The sequence below is a fragment of the Prinia subflava genome, chromosome 23 (genome assembly GCF_021018805.1).
Source record: "Prinia subflava isolate CZ2003 ecotype Zambia chromosome 23, Cam_Psub_1.2, whole genome shotgun sequence".
Taxonomy (NCBI): domain Eukaryota; kingdom Metazoa; phylum Chordata; class Aves; order Passeriformes; family Cisticolidae; genus Prinia; species Prinia subflava.
The window spans coordinates 2,611,761-2,638,326 of NC_086269.1; the positions used below are offsets into that span (position 1 = coordinate 2,611,761).

Here is a 26,566-nt window from a genome sequence, read left to right on the forward strand (position 1 = left end):
CCATTCCCCTCTTTCTATTCTATTCTATTGTATTCTATTGTATTCTATTCTATTCTATTGTATTCTATTGTATTCTATTGTATTCTATTCTATTCTATTCTATTCTATTCTATTCTATTCATTCCATTCCATTCCATTCCATTCCATTCCATTCCATTCCATTCCATTCCATTCCATTCCATTCCATTCCCATTCCTATCCTATCCTATCCTATCCTATCCCTTCCATTCCCATTCCCATTCCCATTCCTCCATTCCCATTCCCATTCCATTCCCATTCCCATTCCCATTCCCATTCCCATTCCCATTCCATTATTTTGTTTGTTTGCTTTTTTTTTGTGCTACTTCACTTGTATTTTTACCATTCCTAGTAAAGAACTGTTACCCCTATTCCCATATTTCAGCCTGAAAGTCCCCTAATTTCAAAATTATAATAATAATTTGGAGGGAGGGGGGTTTTATGTTGTCTATTCCAAGGGGAGCTCCAGCTTTCCTTGGCAGACACTAAACCAAGACAGAGGATTGAATTAGAACCTTCAGCAAAACTAAAACACACAAGACACGAGGCAGAAATGCAAATTTAGCTTTAAACAAACAGAGGATTTTGAGTGCCTGCATTAGCTGGGAAGAGAAGCCCTAAAGCCTGGCTTAAAGATCAGCTTTGCTTTTCGCAAAGCCAGACTAAGACAAGACTAAAATAACTCAGCCTTGCTAAAATACTCCCGGATGGAACAGACAGAGCTGCACAGGCGGAATTGTCCCTGAAGCAGGACACAGGTGGCTCTGGGAGGTCACCTGTCCCCTCACCTTGACGGAGTAGGCCAGCGAGATGGTGACAGCCAGCGGGAGCCCTCGGGCACGGCCACCACCAGCACGGTGACACCGATGATGAAGAACTTGACGAAGTACTGGATGTAGATGGGCGTGCACTCGGCCAGCCAGGGCCGCTTCTGCACCGCAAACGTGTCCACGACGAAGTAAACCACGAGGATGATGACGGTGACGGCCGACATGATCAGCCCTGGGGGCCAGGAGGAGGTGAGGGGGACAGAGGGGACAGGGACAGCCCTGCCCCACCAGCCCTGGGGTCACTGGGGACAGGGACAGCCCTGCCCCACCAGCCCTGGGGACACTGGGGGACAAGGACAGCCCTGCCCTATGAGACCTGGGGTCACTGGGGACAGGGACAGCCCTGCCCCACCAGCCCTGGGGTCACTGGGGACAGGGACAGCCCTGCCCCACCAGCCCTGGGGACACTGGGGACAAGGACAGCCCTGCCCTATGAGACCTGGGGTCACTGGGGACAGGGACAGCCCTGCCCCACCAGCCCTGGGGTCACTGGGGACAGGGACAGCCCTGCCCCACCAGCCCTGGGGACACTGGGGACAGGGACAGCCCTGCCCCACCAGCCCTGGGGTCACTGGGGACAGGGACAGCCCTGCCCCACCAGCCCTGGGGACACTGGGGACAGGGACAGCCCTGCCCCACCAGCTCTGGGGACACTGGGGACAGGGACAGCCCTGCCCCACCAGCCCTGGGGTCACTGGGGACAGGGACAGCCCTGCCCCACCAGCCCTGGGGACACTGGGGACAGGGACAGCCCTTCCCCACCACCCCTGGGGACACTGGGGATGGGGACAGCTCTGCCCCATGAGCTCTGGGGACACTGGGGACAAGGACAAGGTGAGGGACAAGAGGGGGACAGGGACAGCCCTTCCCCACCACCCCTGGGGACACTGGGGACAGGGACAGCCCTGCCCCACCAGCCCTGGGGACACTGGGGACAGGGACAGCCCTTCCCCACCACCCCTGGGGACACTGGGGATGGGGACAGCTCTGCCCCATGAGCCCTGGGGACACTGGGGACAGGGACAGTCCTGCCCCACCAGCTCTGGGGACAGAGGGGACAGGGACAGCCCTGCCCCACCAGCTCTGGGGACACTGGGGACAGGGACAGCCCTGCCCCACCACCCCTGGGGTCACTGGGGACAGGGACAGCCCTGCCCCACCAGCCCTGGGGACACTGGGGACAAGGACAGCCCTGCCCCACCAGCCCTGGGGACACTGGGGACAAGGACAGCCCTGCCCCACCAGCTCTGGGGACACTGGGGACAGGGACAGCCCTTCCCCAGCAGCTCTGGGGTCACTGGGAATGGGGACAGCCCTGCCCCACCAGCTCTGGGGTCACTGGGGACAGGGACAGCCCTTCCCCAGCAGCTCTGGGGACACTGGGGATGGGGACAGCTCTGCCCCATGAGCTCTGGGGACACTGGGGACAAGGACAAGGTGAGGGACAAGAGGGGACAGGGACAGCCCTGCCCCACCAGCTCTGGGGACACTGGGGACAGGGACAGCCCTTCCCCAGCAGCTCTGGGGTCACTGGGAATGGGGACAGCCCTGCCCCACCAGTTCTGGGGTCACTGGGACAGGGACAGCCCTGCCCCACCAGCTCTAGGGTCACTGGGACAGGGTCAGCCCTGCCCCAGCAGCTCTGGGGTCACTGGGGATGGGGACAAGGACAGGGTGAGGGGACAGAGGGGACAGAGTCAGCCCTTCCTCACCTGCTCTGGGGTCACAGGGGATGGGGACAGCCCTGCCCCATGACCTCTGGGGACACAGGGAACAGGCACAGCCCTGTCCCACCCACTCTGGGGTCACTGGGGATGGGGACAGCCCTGCCCAGCAGCTCTGGGGTCACTGGGGACAGAGTCAGCCCTTTCCCACCAATTCTGGGGTCACTGTCACTGTCACTGTCACTGTCACTGTCACTCACCCGCCTTCCCGATCTGCACCGCCAGGCGCGTGAGCTTCCCCTGCAGCACCGACTTCTCCTTCTTGGGCACTTTCACCTTCTTCTTCTCCTTCTCCTCGTTCTCCACCCCCTCCTGGCTCTTCAGGGGCTGGATCTCTAAGGCCACACCATCCTGAGTTTTAGCTACAGCCCGGGGGGCAAAACAAGACAAGACACCACGTGTGAACAGGAGAGAGACCCGGAGCAGCCTGGAGGACACCACGGAGGAGGAATGGTGGTGGCAGAGAGAGCGAGCCAGAGAGAAATCCCAGGACACAGAACCACTCCCGACCACACACGCGTCCGAGCACATGGAAGCTCCGTGTCCCAGGGCCCTGCCACCTCTCTACGGGTGGGTTTTTGTCACCTGTCCCCTGCCCATGGGTGAGGAGTCCTCAGAGGTGACTCTGGCACTGGTCACACCTCTGCAGGAAACCCCCAGGGCCAGATTTTGGGGTGTCTTGCAGCCTCTAAGCCTGGGAGCGTTTTGGGATGAGCCCAGAGATCCTCCAGAGATGTCCCCAGTCCCTGGGTGAGTGTCCCCAGTGTCCCCCTGGTGCCACCTCTGCAGTGCCCAGCAGGAAGCGCTGGCCAGGGGAGGGTGAGATGGAGGGGTGGGTTAGAAATTGGGATGGAGATTGAAGAGCAGGGAGCCAGGAATCCTCGGATCCCAGCCTGGAATCCTGTCCACTCTCTGTCCTGTCCACAGTCCTGTCCACCACCCCTCTGGGACCCGAGGCAGCCTGGCTTCCCCTTCCTAAAGCTGGGCTAATCCAGCTGGAGGGCTGCCCTGAGGAAACCCAGAGGGATGGGAATCCCACCCCGAGGCTCTGCTGGAGCTGCAGGAGCAGCGGTGGCCCCAGGGCCACCCCGGGACCTGTCCCCTCCTGGGCTGGAGCAGCTCCAAGGTGGAACCTCCACGGTGACAACAGACCCGACACGGACACAACAAAGCACCCGGACACATCTGACGGCAGGGAGGGCAACTCAAACTGCTGAGAGGAGAGAGAAAGAGAGAGAGAAAGAGAGAGAAAGAGGAGGAGGTGGAGAGAGAGGTGCAGAAATGGGGCTTCCTCCACAGCCTGCAAAGAACAGTGTGAGAAACACTGGCGAGGAGACGCTCACGGAGTCGAGGCCATGGCAGGACAGGGTGCAAGCGTCCCCTGGGCCAGGCCCTGGGGGAAATCTCATCCCGGGAATGCCAGGAGGGAACACCAGCTCTGCCCCAAACACCCCCACCAGGGGCAGCGTGTGATGGGCACGAGAGGTTTAAATCACCAAATCCTCGCTGTGGTTCCTGGAGTTATCCCAAGAAAGGGGTGCTCTGCCAAAAGCCCTGCTGGAAGAGCCCTGTCCTCCTGAAAAATGGGTTTTTCCCCAGCAGGGATGACAGGAAGGTTCATCCCAGTGATCCCTTAGGATTTTATTTTTATATTTTTCGTGTATTTGTAATCCTGTAATTTTTTTTTAGTGTGTAACTCCAAGCTCCACACGCAGCATCAGCTGCAGCTTCCCCAGACACAACAATTCCTCTCCAGGCCTGGGAATCAAGGACACCTCCCTGCCTCAGGCCTGAGAAATGTGAACAAAAGCAACTCGGGGAGGAGCAAACCCGGGGTAAACTACTTAATTACCTGAACCTGTAATTGGAACAGAGGAATGCAAACAGCCCAAACTTATAAAAGCATGAAAACCCATGACGCATCCTCCGCTTTTTTTGGGTGTAGCCCCTTGGGGGCTGCCTGAAACACACCTGGAAACCCTCCAGAGCTGCTTTTATTCCCTTAATTTTACCTGGCCTGTGTTTTTAGGCAGCCCCAGCCCGTGCTGGGGCACTGGGGACACCCCCAGGCCGTGCCACGGGACCTTTGCACCCTGTCCTGGAAAAACGAGGCGAGAGTCCCGCCGGAGCAGCCAAGAGCACAGACTGATGAGGAGAAGGAAGGAAGAAGGAAGAAGGAAGGAGGAATGCTCGGTAGTTAGTGTGGTGCTGGTTCAAAGGATGGAGAGGCTGGCGTTACCTTTGTTGCGGTTTTCGGGGGCTCCGCTTTTTTTACCTGTTCAAAGAGAGAAAGGGGGGAGGGCTGAGCACGCGGAGCCGCCTTCTGTCACCCTGGTTTTGAAGACTTTTTTAAGCCTTCTGTTATGTTCTTCATATTGGAGTCAGAAGTTTCACCTTATCACACTTTCTACTATAAACACTGGCCATGTTTTGCTAACTGTCTTTTATTGTTTACATATTTCTAAGTAGGAGGAGAAATGTGATTGACAGTTAGCTTGACCAACGTGGATTGAGAGGTGGAATTCCATCCTCCAATCCACGGGCACCATAGGAAATGTATAAAACTGAGTTTTGTAAATAAACTCGCGCTCTTTTCCTGCTTCGCTCACCAGCGTGTCCTCGTGTGGTTCTTTCCGTGTCCACTGTGACAGCCTTCCCCCCCTGGTCCAGCCGGGGGACACTCCCGGGGGCCACTCCAGTGGTCACCCTCTGGTCACCACGCCTTGGTCTGCACTCAGGGCTGCCCTGGGCACTCCATTCCCAAATATTCCGGTTTTTCCCCACCTGGAAATCGCCCCCGCCACGCCAGCAGCGCCTCCAGGGTGCTGGAGGTGCCTCAGTTTCCAGGAGGAGAAACCACGGAGAGGGATTTTCAGGAGATTAAATCCCTCCTGCAGCTCCAGGGCCCTCCCTCCCGCTGCCATCGGATCCGTGGGGAAGCGCAGGTTTGTCCCCCACCGTGGGCAGCACCAGAGCCAGAGCAGGGGGGGCTGAGCCCCAAAATCTGTCAGGGTGGCACAGGGGGGTGCCCAGGGCTGCTGCGCCTCAGGTGACACGGGGTTTGTGTCACAAACAGCTCCAGCGGTGGCACTGGTGGCCTGCTCTGCTCCCAAATCCATTGAGCTTGAAGGCTGGGAAAGCTCCAAGCACTGGGTGGCTCCCACAGCAGTGCCACCCCCAGTGCCACCCCTGGTGTCACCCTCAGTGCCACCCTGTCCTGCCACCTCTACAGTGGCAGTGACCCCGGGAGCTCGGCAGCCCCCAAATCCCGGCGATGCCGGGGCTGGGGACGGTGGGATTCATGCCCAGGGCTGGCAGCTGGCACAGCCCGGGGAGCCTCTCCCTGCCTGGCATCGCCTCCGGGGGACGCCGGAACAGCCGGCGGTGCCAGCCCGGTGCCACCCCGATCCCGGCGAGATTCCAGGGAAGCTCACGGGGGAATCCTGCTTGTTCCAAGGGATGAGCAGCTGGATGTGAAAGCTGAGAAGGGAGAGCGTTCGAATCCCAGCACGGCGACGGGAATGCCTCAGCCTGGCTGCTGTGCCACCCCTCCTCTGCCTCCTGCCATCCCCTCCTCTCCCCCTGGGAGCTCAGGGGATGCTCAGGAGATCCTCAGACAACTCCTGCAGGGTTTGGATGGGCTAAAGACGCCCTGAGGGCAGCCAGGACTCACCTTCCCACCACCACGGGGTGTGCAAAGAGCACCAGGGGAGTCACCACCAGCCCCTCTTCCCGTGGGATCCTTGATCCTCCCACCCCACAGCTCCAGGGTGGAGAGGAGGGAGCAGGAGAAGGGTCCCAGAGAAGCCTGGGAGCACGGGGGGACCCAGTGGAGGGGACAGGGAGGGACCCCCAACCTCTCCCTGTTCCTGCTGGGCCAGGGGAGCTGACCCCGATGTGGGGGAGCCTGTGGATGCTTCCCAGGAAAGGGAGAAAAGAAGGAAAAGGCAGGCTCAGGGCATTTCCTTACCTTTCTTCACTTTCTTCTCCTCGTCGCCTTCTCCTGCTCCCAGGAGGGTGAAGATGATCCCTGTCTGGGAGTTGATGCCCACGGCAGTCACCACCATCCTGCCCGAGCCCTCCATCACGTGGGTACCTGGCACGGCAGCAGCGACGAGGGGGACACAGGTGAGACCCCCAATTCCCATCCCACAGAATCCTAAACTGCTTTGGCAAGGGACTGCTCCCATCCCACAGAACCCCAGACGGCCTGGGCGTGGCAGGAACGTCCTGGGGACACGGCTGAGACCCCCAGTTCCCATCCCACAGAATCCCAGACTGGCTGAGCTTGGAAGGGCACGGCAGGAACATCGTGGGGGACAGAGGTGAGACCCCCAATTCCCATCCCACAGAATCCCAGACTGGCTGAGCTTGGAAGGGCACAGCAGGAACATCATGGGGACACAGCTGAGACCCCCAGTTCCCATCCCACAGAATCCTAAACTGCTTTGGCAAGGGACTGTTCCCATCCCACAGAACCCCAGACTGGCTGGGCTTGGAAAGGCACAGCAGGAATGTCATGGGGACACGGCTGAGACCCCCAGTTCCCATCCCACAGAATCCCAGACTGGCTGAGCTTGGAAGGGCACGGCAGGAACATCGTGGGGGACAGAGGTGAGACCCCCAGTTCCCATCCCACGGAATCCTAAACTGCTTTGGCAAGGGACTGTTCCCATCCCACAGAACCCCAGACTGGCTGGGCTTGGAAGGGCACGGCAGGAATGTCATGGGGACACGGCTGAGACCCCCAGTTCCCATCCCAAGGAATCCCAGACTGCTTTGGCAAGGGACTGGTCCCATCCCACAGAACCCCAGACTGGCTGGGCTTGGAAGGGACCCCCAAGCCCACCCCGTTCCACCCCCTGCCCTGCATTCCCCTATCCCAGATTGCTCCAAGCCCCGTCCAGCCTGGCCCTGGACGCCTCCCTGAGAGCAGGACCCAGCCCAGGCTCCTCCCAGCCCCGCGTCCAGCCCGGAGCCCTCACCTGACAGCAGCATGGGGTCTTTATCCATGGATTTCTTGACCTGGTCTGACTCCCCTGTCAGCGAGCTCTCGTCTATTTTCAGGTCGTTGCCCTGGATCAGGATCCCGTCCGCAGGCAGGAGATCACCTGGGAGAGGGGGAAAGCAGGGCTCAGCCCAGCCTGGGCTCAGCCTGCCTGCTCCAGCCCACGGGGATGCTCCAAAGGATCCCAAACTCGGGCTCAGACCAGCTCCGGAGGGAGGAGAAGCAGCAGGAGGGGTTTGTGAGGGATGGGTGCAATGAAAGGAAATCCAGGAGCTTCCAAATCCTCGCTGGTGGAGAATCCTGGGGAGGATTTTGCTCAGTGCTTCCCCATCTGGCTTTAATGATCATTCCCAGAGCTCCTGATGCATCCGAAATCCACCTGCCAAGCGTGGAATTGGGCCCTGGGGAAAACTAACACGGTGCTGGATCAATCTCCTTCCTGAATGGGAGGAATATTCCCCCTGGGAAGCAGCAGGGCCTGATTTACCCCAGGGGCTGCAGCTCCTGCATCAGGAAACATCCACCAATACCTCAGGCCAAGGAAACATTCCCCAGCGTTTCCTGGATAAGGAAACATTCCCCAGCATCTCCTGGATAACAGAATATTCCCCAGCGTTTCCTGGATAAGGAAACATTCCCCAGCATCTCCTGGATAACAAAATATTCTCCAGCGTTTCCTGGATAAGGAAACATTCCCCGAGCATCTCCTGGATAACAAAATATTCCCCAGCATCTCTTGGATAAGGAAATATTCCCCAGAATCTCCTGGATAACAGAATATCCACCAAGAACTCCTGGATGAGGAAATATTCCCCAGAATCTCCTGGATGAGGAAATGTTCCCAAACCCAAAACCTCCTGGATAAGAAAATATTCCCCAGCGTTTCCTGGATAAGGAAACATTCCCGAGCATCTCCTGGATAACAGAATATCCACCAACATCTCCTGGATAAGGAAATATTCCCCAGCATTTCCTGGATAACAGAATATTCCGCAATATTTCCTGGATAAGGAAATAGTCCCCAGCATTTCCTGGATAAGGAAATGTTCCCCAGCATCTTCTGGATAACAGAATATCCACCAGCATCTCCTGGATGAGGAAATATTCCCCAGAATCTCATGGATAACAAAGTATTCCCCAAAACCTCCTGGATAAGGAAACACTCCCCAACATCTCCTGATCAAGGAAACATTCCCGAGCATCTCCTGGATAACAGAATATCCACCAACATCTCCTGGATAAGGAAATATCCAGCAATACCTCCTGGATAAGGAAATATTCCCCAGCATTTCCTGGATGAGAAACATTCCCCAAAACCTCCTGGATAAGGAAACACTCCCCAACATCTCCTGATCAAGGAAATATTCCCCAGCATCTCCTGGATAACAGAATATCCACCAACATCTCCTGGATGAGGAAATGTTCCCCAAAACCTCCTGGATACAGAAACACTCCCCAACATCTCCTGCTCAAGGAAATATTTCCCAGCATCTCCTGGAATGAGGAAACACCCTCAGCAGGGACAAGATTGGGAAAATAAAACTCATTCTGATCCAGCAGCCCCTTGAAGCTGCCAGGGCAGGAAGAGAAGGTGAGCAGGAATCCAACGGGAGCATTTCCAGAGGAGCTGCTGCTCCTCCTGGAGGAAGGAGGGCTGGAGAAGCAGGGAGGGAGATCCCAAGGGATCCCTGACTCACCGTACTTGATCTGGGCGATGTCCCCCACCACGATCTCGGCCACGGGGATCTGGATCACCTGGCCCTTGCGGATCACGGTGAACTTCTGCTCCTGCTCGATGCGGCTCTGCAGCCCCCGGAACTGCTTCTCCTTGCTCCAGTCGTTGAAGGCCGTCACCAGCACCACGATGATGACGGAGAAGAGGATGGCAGCGCCCTCGATCCAGCCCGCCTGCGACTCGCCCTCGTCCTCCACGCCGCCCGTGGACTGCCCGCACACTGCCGGGAGAATTCCCATGGGATAACCCTGAATTCCCAATGGGACAACCCCGAATTCCCAATGGGATAACCCTGAATTCCCAATGGGATAACCCCGCACACTGCCCAGGATAACCCCACACACTGCCGGGAGAATTCCCATGGGATAACCCTGAATTCCCAATGGGATAACCCTGAATTCCCAATGGGATAACCATGCACACTGCCGGGGAGAATGGGGAGAATTCCCAATGGGATAACCCCGAATTCCCATGGGATAGCCCCGAATTCCCAATGGGATAACCCCACACACTGCCGGGGAGAACAGGGAGAATTCCCATGGGATAACCCCGAATTCCCATGGGATAACCCCGAATTCCCATGGGATAACCCCACACACTGCCTGGAGAGAATTCCCATTTCCACAACCCCACAAGCTCCTTTCCACAGCCAAGACCTGCCCTGACCCAACTCATGCAAGCCTGGAGAACAATTCCTCTTCCTTTTCCTTCCTCCTCCTCCTCCTCCTCCCTGAGCTCCCCCAAGGACCCCCATTCCACAGGGAATGGGCCAGACCCCAGAGCCCCATCCCAAACTCTTGCTCTCACAGGGAATGGGGCAGATCCCAGAGTCCTCCCACAGGGAACAGGGCAGATCCCACAAGTCCCCATCCCAAACCCCTGTTCCCACAGAAAAGGACAGACCCCAGTGTTCCCCCATAGGGATTGGGGCAGACCCCAGAGTCCCCATCCCAAACTCCTGTTTCCACAGAACAGGACAGACCCCAGAGTTCCCCCATAGGGAACGGGGCAGATCCCAGAGCCCCCATCCCAAATCCCTGCTCCCCCAGGAAACAGGACAGACCCCAGAATCCCCCCATAGGGAACAGGGGCAGATTCCAGAGCCCCCATAGGGAACAGGGAAGATCCCAGAATCCCCCCATAGGGAACAGGGCAGACCCCAGAGCTCCCCCAGGGAACAGAGCAGACCCCAGAGTCTGACACAGGGAACAGGACAGACCCCAGAGCCCCATAGGGAACAGGACAGACCCCAGAGCTCCCCATAGGGAACAGGACAGACCCCAGAGCTCCCCATAGGGAACAGGACAGACCCCAGACCTCTCATAGGGAACAGGACAGACCCCAGACCCCCCCATAGGGAACAGGACAGACCCCAGAGCTCCCCAGAGGGAACAGGACAGACCCCAGAGCTCCCCAGAGGGAACAGGACAGACCCCAGAGCTCCCCAGAGGGAACAGGACAGACCCCAGACCCCCATAGGGAACAGGACAGACCCCAGAGCCCCATAGGGAACAGGACAGACCCCAGACCCCCATAGGGAACAGGACAGACCCCAGACCCCCATAGGGAACAGGACAGACCCCAGACCCCCCATAGGGAACAGGACAGACCCCAGACCCCCACAGGGAACAGGACAGACCCCAGAGCCCCCATAGGGAACAGGACAGACCCCAGCCCCTCCCCGGGGACTCACACTCGTTGTCCCCGCCCGGGGGGTGGTAGAAGGAGAGCCCCAGCGAGATGATGGCTGCGATCTCCAGGATGATCAGCGTCACGTCCTGCAGCGCCTCCCACACCAGCTGCAGGAACGTCTTGGCCTTCTTGGGGGGGATGAAGTTCTGGCCGAAGAGCTGGCGCCGCTTCTCCAGGTCCGTGGGGTTCCCGGACAGGCCTGGAGGGGGAAACAGGGATGAGGGAAAATCCCAGCCCTGTCCCTGTGGGATCCAGCCAGGAGCAGCTCCCGGCCCGCCCTGGCAGCAGGGAGCCAAGGCATAGGCAAATAAAATATGAATAAATAAAATAAATAAATAAAATATGTATAAATAAATAATGAACAAATAAAATAAATGAAATATGAACAAATAAAAAAAATAAATAAATCCAAATAAAATAAATAAATAAAAATATGAACAAATAAAATAATTAAATAAAATACGTACAAATAAAATAAATAAATAAAAGATGAACAAATAAAATAAATGAAATATAAATAAATAAATAAATAAATAAATCCAAATAAAATAAATAAAAAAATGAATAAAAATATGAACAAATAAAATATGAACAAATAAAATAATTAAATGAAATATGTACAAATAAAATAAATAAATAAAAGATGAACAAATAAAATAAGTAAATATTACCTATTTAATAAAATTAAATACAATTATTTATATTTTAATTTAATAAAATCAAAATAAATTTTTCTATTTTAATTTAAGAAAATGAAAATATTTTTTTATATTTTAATTTTATTAAATTAAAATATTTTGTATTTTATTTTAATGAAATTAAAATATTTTTATATTTTGATTTAATGAAATTAAAATATAAATAAATCAAATATAAAACAAAAAATATAAGAAATTAAGAAGAATTTATCCAGGCCTTTTTTAATGGATGAGTTCACAAAAAACCCATGAAAGAACCAGGTGTGATGGAATGAAATAATTCTTATCCCACATCCCAGAATAAAATAACTCCTAAATCCTCCCCTGTGGCTCTGGTGACAGCAGGACAAGTGCCACCGTCACCCCCAGGCAGGGGACACCAGGCTGCAGCAGGACAAGTGCCACCGTCACCCCCAGGCAGGGGACACCAGGCTGCAGCAGGACAAGTGTCACCGTCACCCTCGGGCAGGGGACACCAGGCTGCAGCAGGACAAGTGCCACTGTCACCCTCGGGCAGGGGACACCAGGCTGCAGCAGGACAAGTGCCACTGTCACCCCCAGGCTGCAGCAGGACAAGTGTCACTGTCACCCCCAGGCTGCAGCAGGACAAGTGTCACTGTCACCCTCGGGCTGCAGCCTGGCGAGGGCCCAGGCGCTGCCAGCTGGCACGGGCAGCCTTGTTTACATCAAATGAGCCGTAAATCCGGGCAAATCTGGGCAAATCTGGGCAAATCTGGGCAAATCTGGGCAAATCTGGCACCGGCAGCGCCCGCGGCCACCCGAGCCCTGTCCCCTGCCACCCCCCGGGACAGCAGGAGTGTCCCCGAGCCCTGGGGACATCGGATCCCCATCCTGGAGATGGGGTGGGATTTGGGCTGGAGAAGTGTGGGGGACAGGGAAGGAGCAGGACACGGAGCTGGGAGCGAGGACGGGGGGGAAATGGGGGAAAATGGGGGAAAATGGGGAATAAAAGGGAGCCTGAGCCCCCCGAGAGCCCTCCCGGGCAGCGGTGGTGACAGTGGCAATGTGACACGGCCACCCCTAACAAAGCCACAAATGCTGGTGGGGTCCCAGGCCACGAGCCAGCGGTGGTGACAGTGGCAAAAGTGACACGGCCACCTCTAATAATGCCATGAATGGTGAGGGGGTACCAGGAGGGAGAGGTGGGTGACAATGACAAAGTGACACAGCCACCCCCACAAAGGACAAGCGCTGAGGACACAAGGCAGAGACGGTGACAGTGGCAGTGTGACACTGCCACCCTTAACAAAGCCACAGGTACCAGGACACAAGGCAAAGTGACAAAGTGACACTGCCGCCCCTAACAAAGCCACAAATGCTGGTGGGGTCCCAGGCCGCGAGCCAGCGGTGGTGACAGTGGCAGTGTGACACTGTCCCCACTGTCCCCAGAGGGAGCAGCCCCCCCCTGCCCAGCACCACCTTAAGGGTCCCCCCATCCTCTTCCACCTTAAGCTGTCCCTGGGACGCTGCCAGGTCCCGGGAATGGCCCTGGACACACCCGGTGGCGCCTGGAGCAGCCTGGCACTGACAGGGACAGCTCCGTGTCACTGCGGGGGACACCCTCCTGCCAGCCCTGTGTCACACTGGGACACACCCTGCCAGCCCTGTGTCACCCTGGGACACCCCCGTTCACCCTGTGTCGCACTGGGAATACCTCCCTGCCAGCCCTGTGTCACCCTGGGACACCCCCTGTCCACCCTGTGTCACTCCGGGGGACACCCTCCTGCCAGCCCCATGTCACTCTGCGGAACAATACCGTGTCACCCTGGGGACACCCTCTGCCAGCCTCCTGTCACCCTGGGACACCGCCTGCTCACCCTGTGTCACTCTGGGGACACCCCCTGTGCACCCCATGTCACCCTGGGACACTGCCTGCTCACCCTGTGTCACTCTGGGGACACCTTCTGTCCATTCTGTGTCACCCTGGGGACACCCCCTGTCCATCCTGTATCACCCTGGGGACACCCTCTGCCAGCCTCCTGTCACCCTGGGGACACCCCCTGTCCACTCTGTGTCACCCTGGGGACACCCCCTGTCCACCCTGTGTCACTCTGGGGACACCCCGTGCCAGCCCCGTGTGCAGCCCCTCTGTCCATTCCGTGTCACCCTGGGGACACCCCCTGTGCACCCCGTGTCACCCTGGGGACAGCCCCTGTCCATTCCGTGTCACCCTGGGGACACTCCCTGTCCACTCTGTGTCATTCCAGGGGACACCCCATGCCAGCCCCGTGTCACCCTGGGGACACCCCATGCCAACCCCTGTCCAGCCCCTCTGTCCATTCTGTGTCACCCTGGGGACACCCCGTGCCAGCCTCCTGTCACCCTGGGACACCCCCTGTGCACCCCGTGTCACCTTGGGGACAGCCCCTGTCCATTCTGTGCCATTCCAGGGGACACCCCGTGCCAGCCCCGTGTCTCCTGGAGGACAGACCCTTCTTTGCCCTCTGGGCTCAGGGGACGGGATCTGGGCCAGATCTGGGATCTGCTGGGGGCTCCAGATCCGGGATCGGGGTGGGCCTGGACCCTTCACCTCCCCTGAAAAACGCTTTGGGTTCTGGTCCCGCCTCTGCTCCCACCCCACGGCAGCCTGAGCCCGCTTTGGCAGGGCCCAGCTCATTGTTCTGTGACCTGGGCTCTGCATTTCCACCGCGATTTCCCCCCTTCTCTAACGACATCCCGATATTGTCTCTCCTTCCCGGTCCCCCTCGCAGCTGGGAAGCTGCAAATCCCCCCCTGCAGCACCAAAAATATCCCACGGATTGTCCCAGCTGGGGCAGGGCTGTCCCCATCCCACAGCTCCAGGGCTGTCCCAAAGCTCCAGGGCTGTCCCAAAGCTCACATGGGGTGTCCCCATCCCACAGCTCCAGGGCTGTCCCAAAGCTCACATGGGGTGTCCCCATCCCACAGCTCCAGGGTTGTCCCACAGCTCCAGGGCTGTCCCCAAGCTCCAGGGCTGTCCCACAGCTCCAGGGCTGTCCCCAAACCTCCAGGGCTGTCCCCATCCCAAAACTCCAGGGCTGTCCCCATCCCACAGCTCCAGGGCTGTCCCAGAGCTCATGGGGTGTCCGCATCCCACAGCTCCAGGGCTGTCCCCAAAGCTCCAGGGCTGTCCCCAGAGCTCCAGGGCTGTCCCCATCCCACAGCTCCAGGGCCGTCCCACAGCTTCAGGGCTGTCCCCAAAGCTCCAGGGCTGTCCCCAAAGCTCCAGGGTTGTCCCCATCCCAAAGCTCCAGGGCTGTCCCAAAGCTCCAGGGCTGTCCCCATCCCACGGCTCCAGGGCTGTCCCCATCCTAAAGTTCCAGGGCTGTCCCCATCCCACAGCTCCAGGGCTGTCCCAAACCTCCAGGGCTGTCCCAAAGCTCCAGGGCTGTTCCAAAGCTCCAGGGCTGTCCCAAAGCTCCAGGGCTGTCCCCATCCCACAGCTCCAGGAAAACCCCGGAGCTGGGATCAGGGGCTCTCTGCCCCCTGCACCCCCTTGATGCCAGGGAAGGCTCCACTGCCGTGCCACGGCACCCCCAGTGCCACCAGTGCCACCAGCCTCACTGATGAGGGGACCCCAAAGGCCAGCCCAGCCCCTGAGGGCAGAGGTGACATCCTGAGGTCCTCCCAGAGGTGACCCCGGGTGTCACTGCCACCACTCCAGCTGCGCTGCCCGGGTTTCCCTTGGGGAATCCTCAGACCAGGAGGGACCCAGGCCCATCTCCCCACCCTGGGTGCATCCCCCACCCCCTTTGGGGACGCAGCGTCCCTGTCCCTCGCCCCAAAGTGCCACCAGCAGCTGCGGGTGGCACCCGGGCACCATGCCAGCGCCCTTCAACCTTTACACCTCCCCTCCCACCCGTAAATGATTAAACAGGGAACGGCTGGAGAGGCAGCTGGGCTGTGGGGAGGGGCCACCACGATGGACACGGGTGTGATGGGACCACCACCCTCAGGTGTCACCTTCACGTGGCTCCACCCCACTGGTGACACTCCCAGAGGTGACAATCCCAGAGCATGGGGCAGCCACCGGAGCCATCACCCTGCATTGTCACCTTCACGTGGGCCCATCCCAAAAGTGACAATCCCAGATCATGGGAGGGCCACTGGAGCCACCACCCTTGGATGTGACCTTTGTGTGGCTCCCTCTCAGTGGTGACAATCCCAGAGGTGACAATCCCAGACCACATGACAGCCACTGGAGACACCATCTTTGGGTGTCACCTTGGTGTGGCTCCATCCCAAAAGTGACAACCCCAGACCACAGGAGCCACCACCCTTGGACGTCACCTTCACATGGCTCCATCCCAGAGGTGACAATCCCAAGGGTGACAACACCAAAGGCGACAACCCCAGACCTTGGGAGCCACCACCCTTGGACATCACCTTCACATGGATCCATCCCAGAGGTGACAATCCCAGGGGTGACAACCCCAGACCTTGGGAGCCACCACCCTCAGGTGTCACCTTCATACGGCTCCATCCCAGAGGTGACAACCACAGAGGTGACAACCACAGAGGACACTACTGCAGAGGTGACAACCCCAGCCCACAGGAGCCACCACCCTTGGATGTCACTTTCACATGGCTCCATCCTGGAGGTGCCAACCCCAAAGGTGCCAACCCCAGAGGAGACAACCTCAAAGGTGACAACCCCAAAGGTGACAACCCCAGAGGTGACAACCCCAGACCACAGGGGCCACCACCCTTGGACACCAGTTTCACACGGGTCCATACTGGAGGTGACAACCGCAGAAGTGACAACCCCAGAGGAGACAACCTCAAAGGTGACAACCCCAGAGGTGACAACCCCAGAGGAGACAACCTCAAAGGTGACAACCCCAGAGGTGACAACCCCAGAGGAGATAACCCCAGAGGTGACAACCCCAGAGGTGACAACCCCAAAGGTGACAACCCCAGAGGTGACAACCCCAGACCTTGGGAGCCACCACCCTTGGACACCAGTTTCACATGGCTGCATCCTGGAGGTGACAACCCCAGAGGTGACAACCCCAGGAGACAACCCCAGAGGAGACAACCCCAGACCACAGAAGCCACCACCCCTGGACACCAGTTTCACACAGCTGCATCCTGGAGGTGACAACCACAGAGGTGACAACCCCAGAGGTGACAACCCCAGAGGTGCCACCCCCAGCCCACGGCAGGCGCTCACCTTCGACCGGCGACGTCTTCAACCTCTTGCAGACGTTCTGCACGCCGCCGTAGGAGTCGTTGAGCCGGGCCACGGCCTCGGCGCTCCTCAGCTCCATGAGGTTCCTGAGCTCCACCATGGAGCACCCAAAGTCCCCCTCATGGTTGCCCTCGGCCACCGAGTTCCCGGGGTGGTGGTCGGCCACGTTGTTCGTCATCTTGTCACCCTCCTGGGGCGGCTCCGGTGGCTCCGGCGGCTCCGGCGGCTCCGGGAGGGGGACGCTCCGCGCTGCCCCTTCCCTGGGGGGGCTTCCCGGGGGCGGCAGGGGGGAGAACGGGCGCCTCTATCCGAGCCCAAGTTGTCGGGATGAAGGTGTAAACAGGATGTGCATGTTACCGCGGAGGCGACCTTAGCAACGCCCGGCGTGCAGCTCCTGCAGCGGGAGGAGGAGGAGGAGGACGAGGAGGAGGAGGAGGGGGGCTCCCTGGATACCACAGCAACTGGAGCTGCGAAAAACAACCGTGGGAAACAAAAATATCGGCGTTAGGAGGGCTTGGGAACGGGCGAGGAGCCCCGTGGGGAGGGAGAGGGGAGCGGCGCTGCCTCGAGGAGGGGATTTTGGGGTTTTTTTTATTTAGGGAGGACGCGGTGTCAGCGTGGTTTGGGCGTGAAAAGAAAGAAAAAATCCCTGGGTGAGAAGTTGAGCTCGGAGCGTGGAGCGGGGAAAAGCGGCAGCTGCGGGGCCGGGCAGGAAAGGAGCCCAGGTGGTTCTTCACTTTCAGCCCAGACAAACCCTCCCGTTGATTTTGGGTTAAAAATACCCCTCGGCAGTGGGAAACAGCTGCTTCCTCTGCTGGGCAGGGCGCCGGGGCCGCAGCATCGCTCCCTGCCCTGCCAGCAGGGATCCTGATAGCCCAAATCCCCAAAATCCTGATATCCCGATATCCCAAATGCCCAAAATCTCAGTATCTTTATATCCCAATATCCCAATGTCCCAATACCCCAATATCCCAGTATTCTAATATCCAAAAATCCCAATATCCCAATATCCCCCCCAAATTCCCAATACCCTGATATCTCAAATTCTCAGTATCCTGATATCCTAATATCCCAATATCCCGATATCCTAATATCCCAATATCCAAATATCCCAATATTCCAATATCTCAAAATCCCAGTATCCTGATATTCTAATGTCCCAATACCCCAAATTCCCAATATCCTGATATCCCAATTTGCCAATGTCCCAACGTCCTAATACCCCAACATCCCAATATTCCAATATCCAAAAATCCCAATATCCCGATATCACAATGCCCCAATATCCCGATATCCCAGATATCCATGGGAAAGGATCTACATCAGCCATGAGATGCCACAGGAACCACGAAAGAGAAGCAAGAAGTGGCAGAGAAACCCCCAAAACCTGGAAGTTTCTGGAAAATCGAGGCTTTTCCACGAGTGACCGCTCCCGAGGTGGCTCCCGAGGGGCTCCCAGTGTCCCCAAGTGCTGCCACCAAGGTCACAACCCCCCAGCGAGGACAGGGGAGCCCCAAAAACCTTCAACCAAGCCACAGGAGCATCCCACAGCTCCCCCATTCCTCGTGGATTTGGGGGCTGGGATTCCCTGCTGGCATTCCGGAGCTCTGGGGACAAACGGGGACATGGAGGGAACAGCACAGGCCAGAGGGAAAAAGGGATTTTTGTCAGCCAGGGTTAGCTGTGTTCCCGAGCTCCAGGGAAGCTCCCGGCGCTCCAGAGGCAAAGAGGCTGCGAGGGGAGGCTCTGGTGGAGAGAAAATCAAATCTTTCCAAGGGTAAAATAAATAAAGAACAGCAGGGGAACGGCAGCACCCGCCCGAGACGGGGCCAGGGGCGGCCGAGCAGCCCGGGAGGGACAGGGGAGACGGGAGGGAGGAGGGGGAATGGAGAATCCCGGGAACACAGGGATGCACCAGCACCCACAAACCCCACGGGAAGGCAGCAAATCAGCACAGGGCTGTCCCAAACTGGCCCAATTCCAGCCCCAAAACTGTCCCAAACTGGCCCAATTCCAGCCCAAAAACTGTCCCAAACTGGCCAAATGCCAATTCCAGGGCTGTCCCAAACTGCCCCAATGCCAGCCCCAAAACTGTCACAAACTGCCCCAATGCCAGTTCCAGGGTTGTCCCAAACAGCCTCAAGGCCAGCCCCAAAACTGTCCCAAACTGCCCCAATTCCAGCCCCAAAACTGTCCCAAACTGCCCCAATTCCAGCCCCAGAGCCCACACTGGCCCAATTCCAACCCAGGGCTGTCCCGAACTGCCCTCAATTCTGCCCCAGAAGTGTCCCACACTGCCCCCATTCCACTCCCAGGGCTGATCCAAACCGCCCCAGTTCCACTCCCAGGCTGTCCCAAACTGCCCCAATTCCACCTTTTTTTTTTCCTGTTCAATCTCCGGGGCAGCACAACCCCAAAGCGCCGCACCCGTCCCTGCCCGGCCCTCGGGGGCAGCCCCGGCACTATCAGGGGAGCACAGGCGCCAACAGAACCTCGGGGACAGCGGTGACACAGCAGTGACACCGCCAGAATGTCCCCACCTCGCGAGGGACCCGTGCCCCAGCTGCAGGGATGGGGGAGCGTGGCAATGGGGACACTGGGATGGGGAGGATGGGGACACTGGGATGGGGACACTGGGATGGGGAGAATGGGATGGGGAGAATGGGGACACTGGGATGGGGACACTGGGATGGGGAGAATGGGATGGGGACACTGGGATGGGGAGAATGGGGACACTGGGATGAGGAGAATGGAGAGAATGGGATGGGGACACTGGGATGGGGACACTGGGATGGGACACTGGGATGGGGAGGATGACGATGGGACACAGGGACGGGGACACAGGGATGGGGACACTTGGATGGGGACACTGGGATGGGGACACTGGGATGGGACACTGGGATGGGGAGGATGAGGATGGGACACAGGGATGGGGACACAGGGATGGGGACACTGGGATGGGGACACTGGGATGGGGACACTGGGATGGGACACAGGGATGGGACACAGCAAGGGGACACAGCAAGGGGACACTGCACTCCCAGGACCCCCAAGCTGCCACCCTCGGATCCAGCAGGGATCTCCGGCTCCCTGCCCATTCCCAGCTATCCCACGGCTCCTCGAGGAGCTGAGCTCATCCATCCCTGCGAGCAAAGCAGGAGGTGGCAGGCCCAATTAAGCAGGCTCCTGCTGATTAAGAGAAAAAACACTAATTCCCCCACCCCACCACGCTCATTTCCTCCTCTTTCATAGCAACCGGCGCTGTCTGAGGAGAGCTCAGAGGTTAAGAGGGAGACAGTTAATTAATACGGTAACGGCCTAGCCCTTAATTACCCCTGACACAGCTCAGGGGGCAGCGATCAGCACCATCCCTGTGTCCCACTGTGAGATTCCAGCCTGGAAATTGCTCTGTCCTGAGGGGAAAGAAGGGATTCAGACCCATCCCTGTGTCCCACTGTGAGATTCCAGCCTGGAAATTGCTCTGTCCTTGGGGAAAGGAGGGATTCAGACCCATCCCTGTGTCCCACTGAGATTCCACCCTGGAAATTGCTCTGTCCTTGCCAGGAACAGGGACCCAGCACCATCCCTGTGTCCCACCGTGATTCCAGCCTGGAACTCACTCTGTCCTTGGGGAAAGGAGGGATTCAGACCCATCCCTGTGTCCCACCGTGATTCCAGCCTGGGACAGAGGTGTGGGACGGCTCCTGTCCGCTCTGAGCATCCTCCCTGAGCCCTTTTGGGATCACAGGGATCCCATCCCTGCCCCATCTCCCTGCCCAAGCTGGGGAGGATCCACCCAGACCAGCAGCACCGCCCTGAGGAGCTCCCAGTGACTCCAGCTCTGCCCTTCCCTCCAGGAATCCCCTCCGGCCTTGGTGAGAGGAACCCCGAGGGAAGAAAACCCAGCTGGGAGAGCAGCGGGGACCCTGCGCTGCCGTGTCACCTCCCAAACGCCATCCCTGAGCTGCCTGGGGACCCGGGGATGCTGCCCTGGAGCCTCCCGGGGTGCCAGGGGAGGAAGGAGCGTGCAGGCTCCAGGCAGGAGCCGGCGAGGAGCCGCGGTGCTGCAGCCGAACCTGCCCGGAATAATAAACGGCGGCACGGCACCTCCGTCCTGCCAGGGACAGTGCCACCACCCCGGCGTGCCCTGTGCCCACCCCAGCCCCAGCCAGGTTTAACCTGGCAGACGGGAAAGAGACGGGGGAAAGATTGATCAGCCGGAGATGCCACAAGCGGCGACTCCGGGCGCGGCGTGGGTGGCCCTGCTGCTGCACTGGTGGCACCGGCGATGGCAGCAGGGCTTGGCACGGGCCACCAGCAGGTGTGGCCGGGTCCCTGGGTAAGGACAGTGATCCTCCAGCCTCAGGAGATCGGGTCAGATCCCCTGGATGATCAGAGATGGAGCAGCCCCAAGCTCCGGAGGTTTTCCCGTTGATCCACGGAGGAGGGTGAGACCCAGGCCCCAGCTCGGCTCCTCTGGGTGGGACATCAGCACCACCAGGCCATGGAAAAGCAACGCCAGCCACCACATTCCTGGTCAGAAGCACAAATCCCAGCTTGGATCACATGGATCGAGGTGGATCGAGGTGGAATCACCTTCCCCAAGCATCCCAGCCCCTGGCAGCACCCACCAGGGTCCAGCTCCTCTCCCACTTTGGGAATGGGGCGTTGGGAACACTTGGCTGCTGGAGGTTGCCATGGCAAACTCAATGTAAAGCTGTCAGGGATGCTGTTTATGTTGCCAAGTGGGGAGGAAGGGAAAGAAAAAAAAATTAAAAATAAAAATTAAAAAAAAAAAAAAAAAAAAAAATCAGCCTTGCTTGGCTCGGGGTTTGAGATTTTTCTCGTTGGGAATCCGAAGCTGAGACAGAGGCTGCACGAACAGGGCCGCTCTCCAGATGGACAAACGGACTCCAAGAGCCAAAGCAGGCCATGGAAGCAGAAAAACGGGCTTGGAGCACCCTTGGGTGCTCCCAACGGGCTGGGACTGTCCCTGCAGAGGCCGCACAGCTCTCCCTCCCCACCACGGGGAGGAGAGCACCCACAGGGAGCTCCTGAAACCCCCTGGAACGGCGGAATCCAGGGAGGAGCCCACCGTGGGGCGCTGCCACCGGCGGGGAAGGGGACCTGGGGAGGGGACAAGCCCCCCTTGCACCCCTCGGGGCCGGGAGCACCTTCCCGGCGGGAATGTGGCACCGGGGGTCCGCACTGTCACCCGCCCCAGGTGACAGCCTTGGGGACAGCCAGGGCGCGGGCCTGGGGAGGGGACAAGCCCCCCTTGGTGACCCTCGGAGCCGGGAACACCTTCCCGGCGGGAATGTGGCACCGGGGGTGGGCACTGTCACCCGCCCCGGGTGACAGCCTTGGGGACAGCGAGGGCGCGGGCCTGGCGAGGGGACAAGGGGGACACGACCCCAGCTCTGTGTCCCACCCGGACACGGCCACGTGGCGGCCACCCCGCGGTGACAGCGGCGCTTTTCTGGGGTCCCCACTGCGCCCCTTCGCCGCGGGGAGCAGGGAGGGGTGGCCCAGCACCCTTGGGAGCCCCTCCCCGGCACACTCACCAAATCGCAATGTGCAGATGGCAGCGCCTCCCGCTCCCGCTCCCGCCCGTTCCCAGCAACACCCCTGGCAAGGGAGGCGCCCTGCTTAACCCCTGCGGCGCCGGGCGGGGCCGCACCGCCCCCCTGTCCCCTCCCGCACCGCCCCGGGGGCGTGCTCCGAGGGGCAGGGGACATCCCAGAGAGGATTGTCACCCCCGAGGGGCGTGCTCCGAGGGGCAGGGGACATCCCAGCGAGGATTGTCACCCCCGGGGGGCGTGCTCCGAGGGGCAGGGGACATCCCAGCGAGGATTGTCACCCCCGGGGGTGAGGAGCGGGCAGGGGACATCCCAGCGAGGATTGTCACCCCCGGGGGTGAGGAGCGGGCAGGGGACATCCCAGCGAGGATTGTCACCCCCGGGGTGAGGAGCGGGCAGGGGACATCCCAGCGAGGATTGTCACCCCCGGGGTGAGGAGCGGCCAGGGGAGGACGGGCAGGACGGTACAAGGGAGCGGTGGCGGATCCTCCATCCCGGTGCCACCGGGAGGAGAAGGGGACAAGGCCGGGGGTGCGACAGCGGGGACACAGCGCTGCGGACACTCGGGGACGCTGTGCCAGCACCCGCACGGCTCGGGGGGATCTGTCCCTGTCCAACCCGGGGAGATCTGTCCCGGTCCAGCTCGGGGGGATCTGTCCCGGTCCAGCTCGGGGGGATCTGTCCCCGCACGGCCCGGGGGAATCTGTCCCCGCACGGATCGGGGGGATCTGTCCCCACACGGATCGGGGGGATCTGTCCCTGTCCAGCCCGGGGGGATCTGTCCCCGCACGGCCCGGGGGGATCTGTCCCTGTCCAGCCCGGGGGAATCTGTCCCCGCACGGATCGGGGGGATCTGTCCCCGCACAGCCCGGGGGGATCTGTCCCCGCACGGATCGGGGGGATCTGTCCCCGCACAGCCCGGGGGGATCTGTCCCCGCACGGATCGGGGGGATCTGACCCGGTCCAGCCCAGGGGGATCTGTCCCCGCACGGCCCGGGGGGATCTGTCCCTGTCCAGCCCAGGGGGATCTGTCCCTGTCCAGCTCGGGGGTATCTGACCCGGTCCAGCCCGGGGGGATCTGTCCCCGCACAGCTCGGGGGGATCTGACCCGGTCCAGCCCGGGGGGATCTGTCCCTGTCCAGCTCGGGAGGATCTGTCCCCTTCCCCGGTCCCGCCGGTGTCCCCTGGCCCCGCTCCCCGCCCCGGGCTGCCGCAGGTGCCGGGAGCAGCCGCGGTGGCCCCGGGGCTCCCGGGGACAGCCACCTGTGACACCCGCGGGGCGTCCCCTCCTCCCGGCGCCGCATCCGCTTCCTCCGCCCGAGTGCGCGCCAGGGGTGGGGACAGCGACAGCGACAGCGACAGCGACAGCGACACTTCCCTGCCCGGAGGGGCGCCCCAAAGGCGGCAGTGACACCCCCGCCACACCTTGGGGACACACCTGGCACGGGGGACAGCCCAGTGACGGCCAAGAGCCCCTCATTCCCCCGAGGGCCAGGGGGGGAAGGAGCTCGCAGGCTCCATCCTGCGAGGGTGGGGGGAATAAACGTGGGGGAAATAAAAGTGGAGGGAATTCCCTGGAAAAAGGGGCAGGAAAACGCCCAGGAAGCGCTGGGGCCTCGCGGAGCAGCAGCGCTGTGTGCCAGGGAGACCGAGTCACCGACCGAGTGACAAAGCGGGTGACACAGCGGGTGACAAAGCAGTCACGGAGCCGGGGCTGAGCCCGGGGCACAGGGCTGGTGCTGCAACCCGGGAATTCCAGCGGGAATTCGCTGTCGGGATCCAGCCCCGGCGGGCAGGGCAGGGCCGGGCTGCCTCCCCTGCTCCTGCATCCCGTGGGTCCCCAAGAGTGACAATTCCCAACCCCTACGAGTGACAATTCCCAACCCCTGCGAGTGACAATTCCCGACCCCTGCGAGTGACAATTCCTGACCCCCACGAGTGACAATTCCCGACCCCCACGAGTGACAATTCCCGACCCCCACCCCTTGTCGGGCTGGTGACAAGGGAGGGGGACACGCCACACGGCCCCCGATGCCGCAGGCTTGGGGTGCCCCACGCTGTGGGCAGGGAGCCGCTGGCCCTGCGGTGTCACCGGTGTCACCGGTGTCACCGTCACCCCCGCGGCATTTCCTCCTGCACAATTCCCAGTGCCAGCAGCGCAGCCACGGGGCTGCCACGTGCAGGGCACCAGGCTGGGGGCCTGTCCCCAAACCCGCTGTCACCCCCCTTGGCTGCACAGCCTTGTCCCCATGCAGGTGACACCACGGGTGGGCAGGCCACCAAGAGCATTGTCCCACCCTGGCTGTGCCACACCGTCCTCCTCCTCCTCTCCTTCCTCCTGCCAGGGACCAAGAGCAGGGATGGCAGCGGGGCCAAGGTCACAGGGGCAGCACAAGGGACAGGCAGGAGGAGGTGACATTCCCCCAATGTCCCCGCAGCCGCTCGCAGGGCGCTCACGCGGCCGCCACCGCTCCCTGCAGCTGCCCTGGCTCCCATTTTGCTCCTGTTTTGCCTCCTGCTAATTGACGTTGGAAAACTGCTGGGTTTTGGCGTGCCCAAGGCAGCAATTAACCCGCGCCGAGGGCACGGAAGAGGCTGCAGGCGGAACGCCGGGCACGGCTGCGGCCAACGCTCCCCAAACCCCAAAATCCACAACCCTCATCCCCCAAACCCCCAGCCCTGAGCCCCAAACCCCCCAGCTCCAAGCCTGCTGCCACCAGGGCTGTGACAGCCCCGAGCCTGCTGTCCAGGCCTCCCAAAGCGTCACATCCACGTGCCAAAGCCGCCGGCGCAGCTGCCGCAGCCGCGGTGCCGGGGGTCAGGAATCCGCCCTCGCCCCCCGCCCGGGGCTCCCCCGCTCCTCAGGGGACAGCGAGCAGGAATTCCAGGGGGGTGGAAGCAAAGGAAAAGCAGGGAGCCTCCAGGCGAGCTGACAGGGGGAATGTTTCCATCTAAGGCCTTGGTATTTCTCTGGCGGCGCCTGCACTAAATCAGCGCCGCTCCTCTCATTATTCTCTGGTGCTTTACAAGGTAGCACGGCCCGGGCAGGAATGCAGGAGGATGGGGAGCAAACCCTGCAGCTGCAAACACCTGGCAGGCCTCACCCTCTGCAGGGCCACAGCGTCCCCTGGGTGTCCCCTCTGTCACCTCAGAGGTGACAGCGGTGCGGCCAGCTTGGGAGGATTGTCCTGGATGCCAGCACCAGGTTTTGTCCGCTCCTTCCCCATCCCAGTTTGGCACCAGGAATTGGTTCTTGCCGGACTGGGAGCACTGGGAGCTGCCAGGAGGGGATGTGGCAGCAGCTGGCACCCCATGGGTGACCCTGCGCTCCTCCCTTCCCTTCCCTCCGGGTGAATCTGGGGCAGGGAGGTGCCACCACCTCTGCTCCCTCCTCCAGACCCGTCCTGGGCTCGGCTCAGCGCTGATTTACAGCCCAAAGCCGAGGTTTGGGATTTGGGGCAGCTCGGATTGTGCAGCAGGACTGGAGGATAAAAACAGGGCAGCAAAGCAGGCAAAACCTGGGGCTGCGCTGGTGGCACCGCCGGGAGGGACACGGGGCAGTGGCCACATCCCAGCCCTGTCAGAGCCACCAGGGCCACCAGGAGGGACACAGAGCCACATCACAGCCTCTCAGGGCCACCAGGAGGGACACAGAGCCACATCCCAGCCCTGCCAGAGCCACCAGGAGGGACACAGAGCCTGCCACAGCCCTGCCAGAGCCACCAAGGCCACCAGGAGGGACACAGAGCCACATCCCAGCCCTGTCAAAGCCACCAGGGCCACCAGGAGGGACACAGGGCAGTGGCCACATCCCAGCCCCGTCAGAGCCACCAGGGCCACCAGGAGGGACACAGAGCCACATCCCAGCCCCATCAGAGCCACCAGGAGGGACACAGAGCCACATCCCAGCCCTGCCAGAGCCACCTGGGCCACCAGGAGGGACACGGGGCCACATCCCAGCCCTGCCAGAGCCACCAGGACTGACACAGAGCCACATCCCAGCCCTGTCAAAGCCACCAGGGCCACCAGGAGGGACACGGAGCCACATCACAGCCCTGCCAGAGCCACCAGGAGGGACACGGAGCCACATC

The 26,566-nt window shown here is 60.0% G+C and overlaps 1 protein-coding gene across 1 annotated transcript in view; it reads right to left on the minus strand.

Moving 5' to 3' along the window:
• Nucleotides 1-26,566, minus strand: part of ATP2B4 (ATPase plasma membrane Ca2+ transporting 4) — a 69,112-nt gene that overhangs the window by 29,759 nt on the left and 12,787 nt on the right. Inside the window, 9 exon segments of the mRNA XM_063418699.1 lie at nt 807-847; nt 850-1,020; nt 2,773-2,934; nt 4,812-4,847; nt 6,543-6,668; nt 7,558-7,683; nt 9,278-9,535; nt 11,009-11,206; nt 16,879-17,363. Of these exon segments, the coding sequence (XP_063274769.1) occupies nt 807-847; nt 850-1,020; nt 2,773-2,934; nt 4,812-4,847; nt 6,543-6,668; nt 7,558-7,683; nt 9,278-9,535; nt 11,009-11,206; nt 16,879-17,074 (1,314 nt within the window). The 5' untranslated portion in view covers nt 17,075-17,363.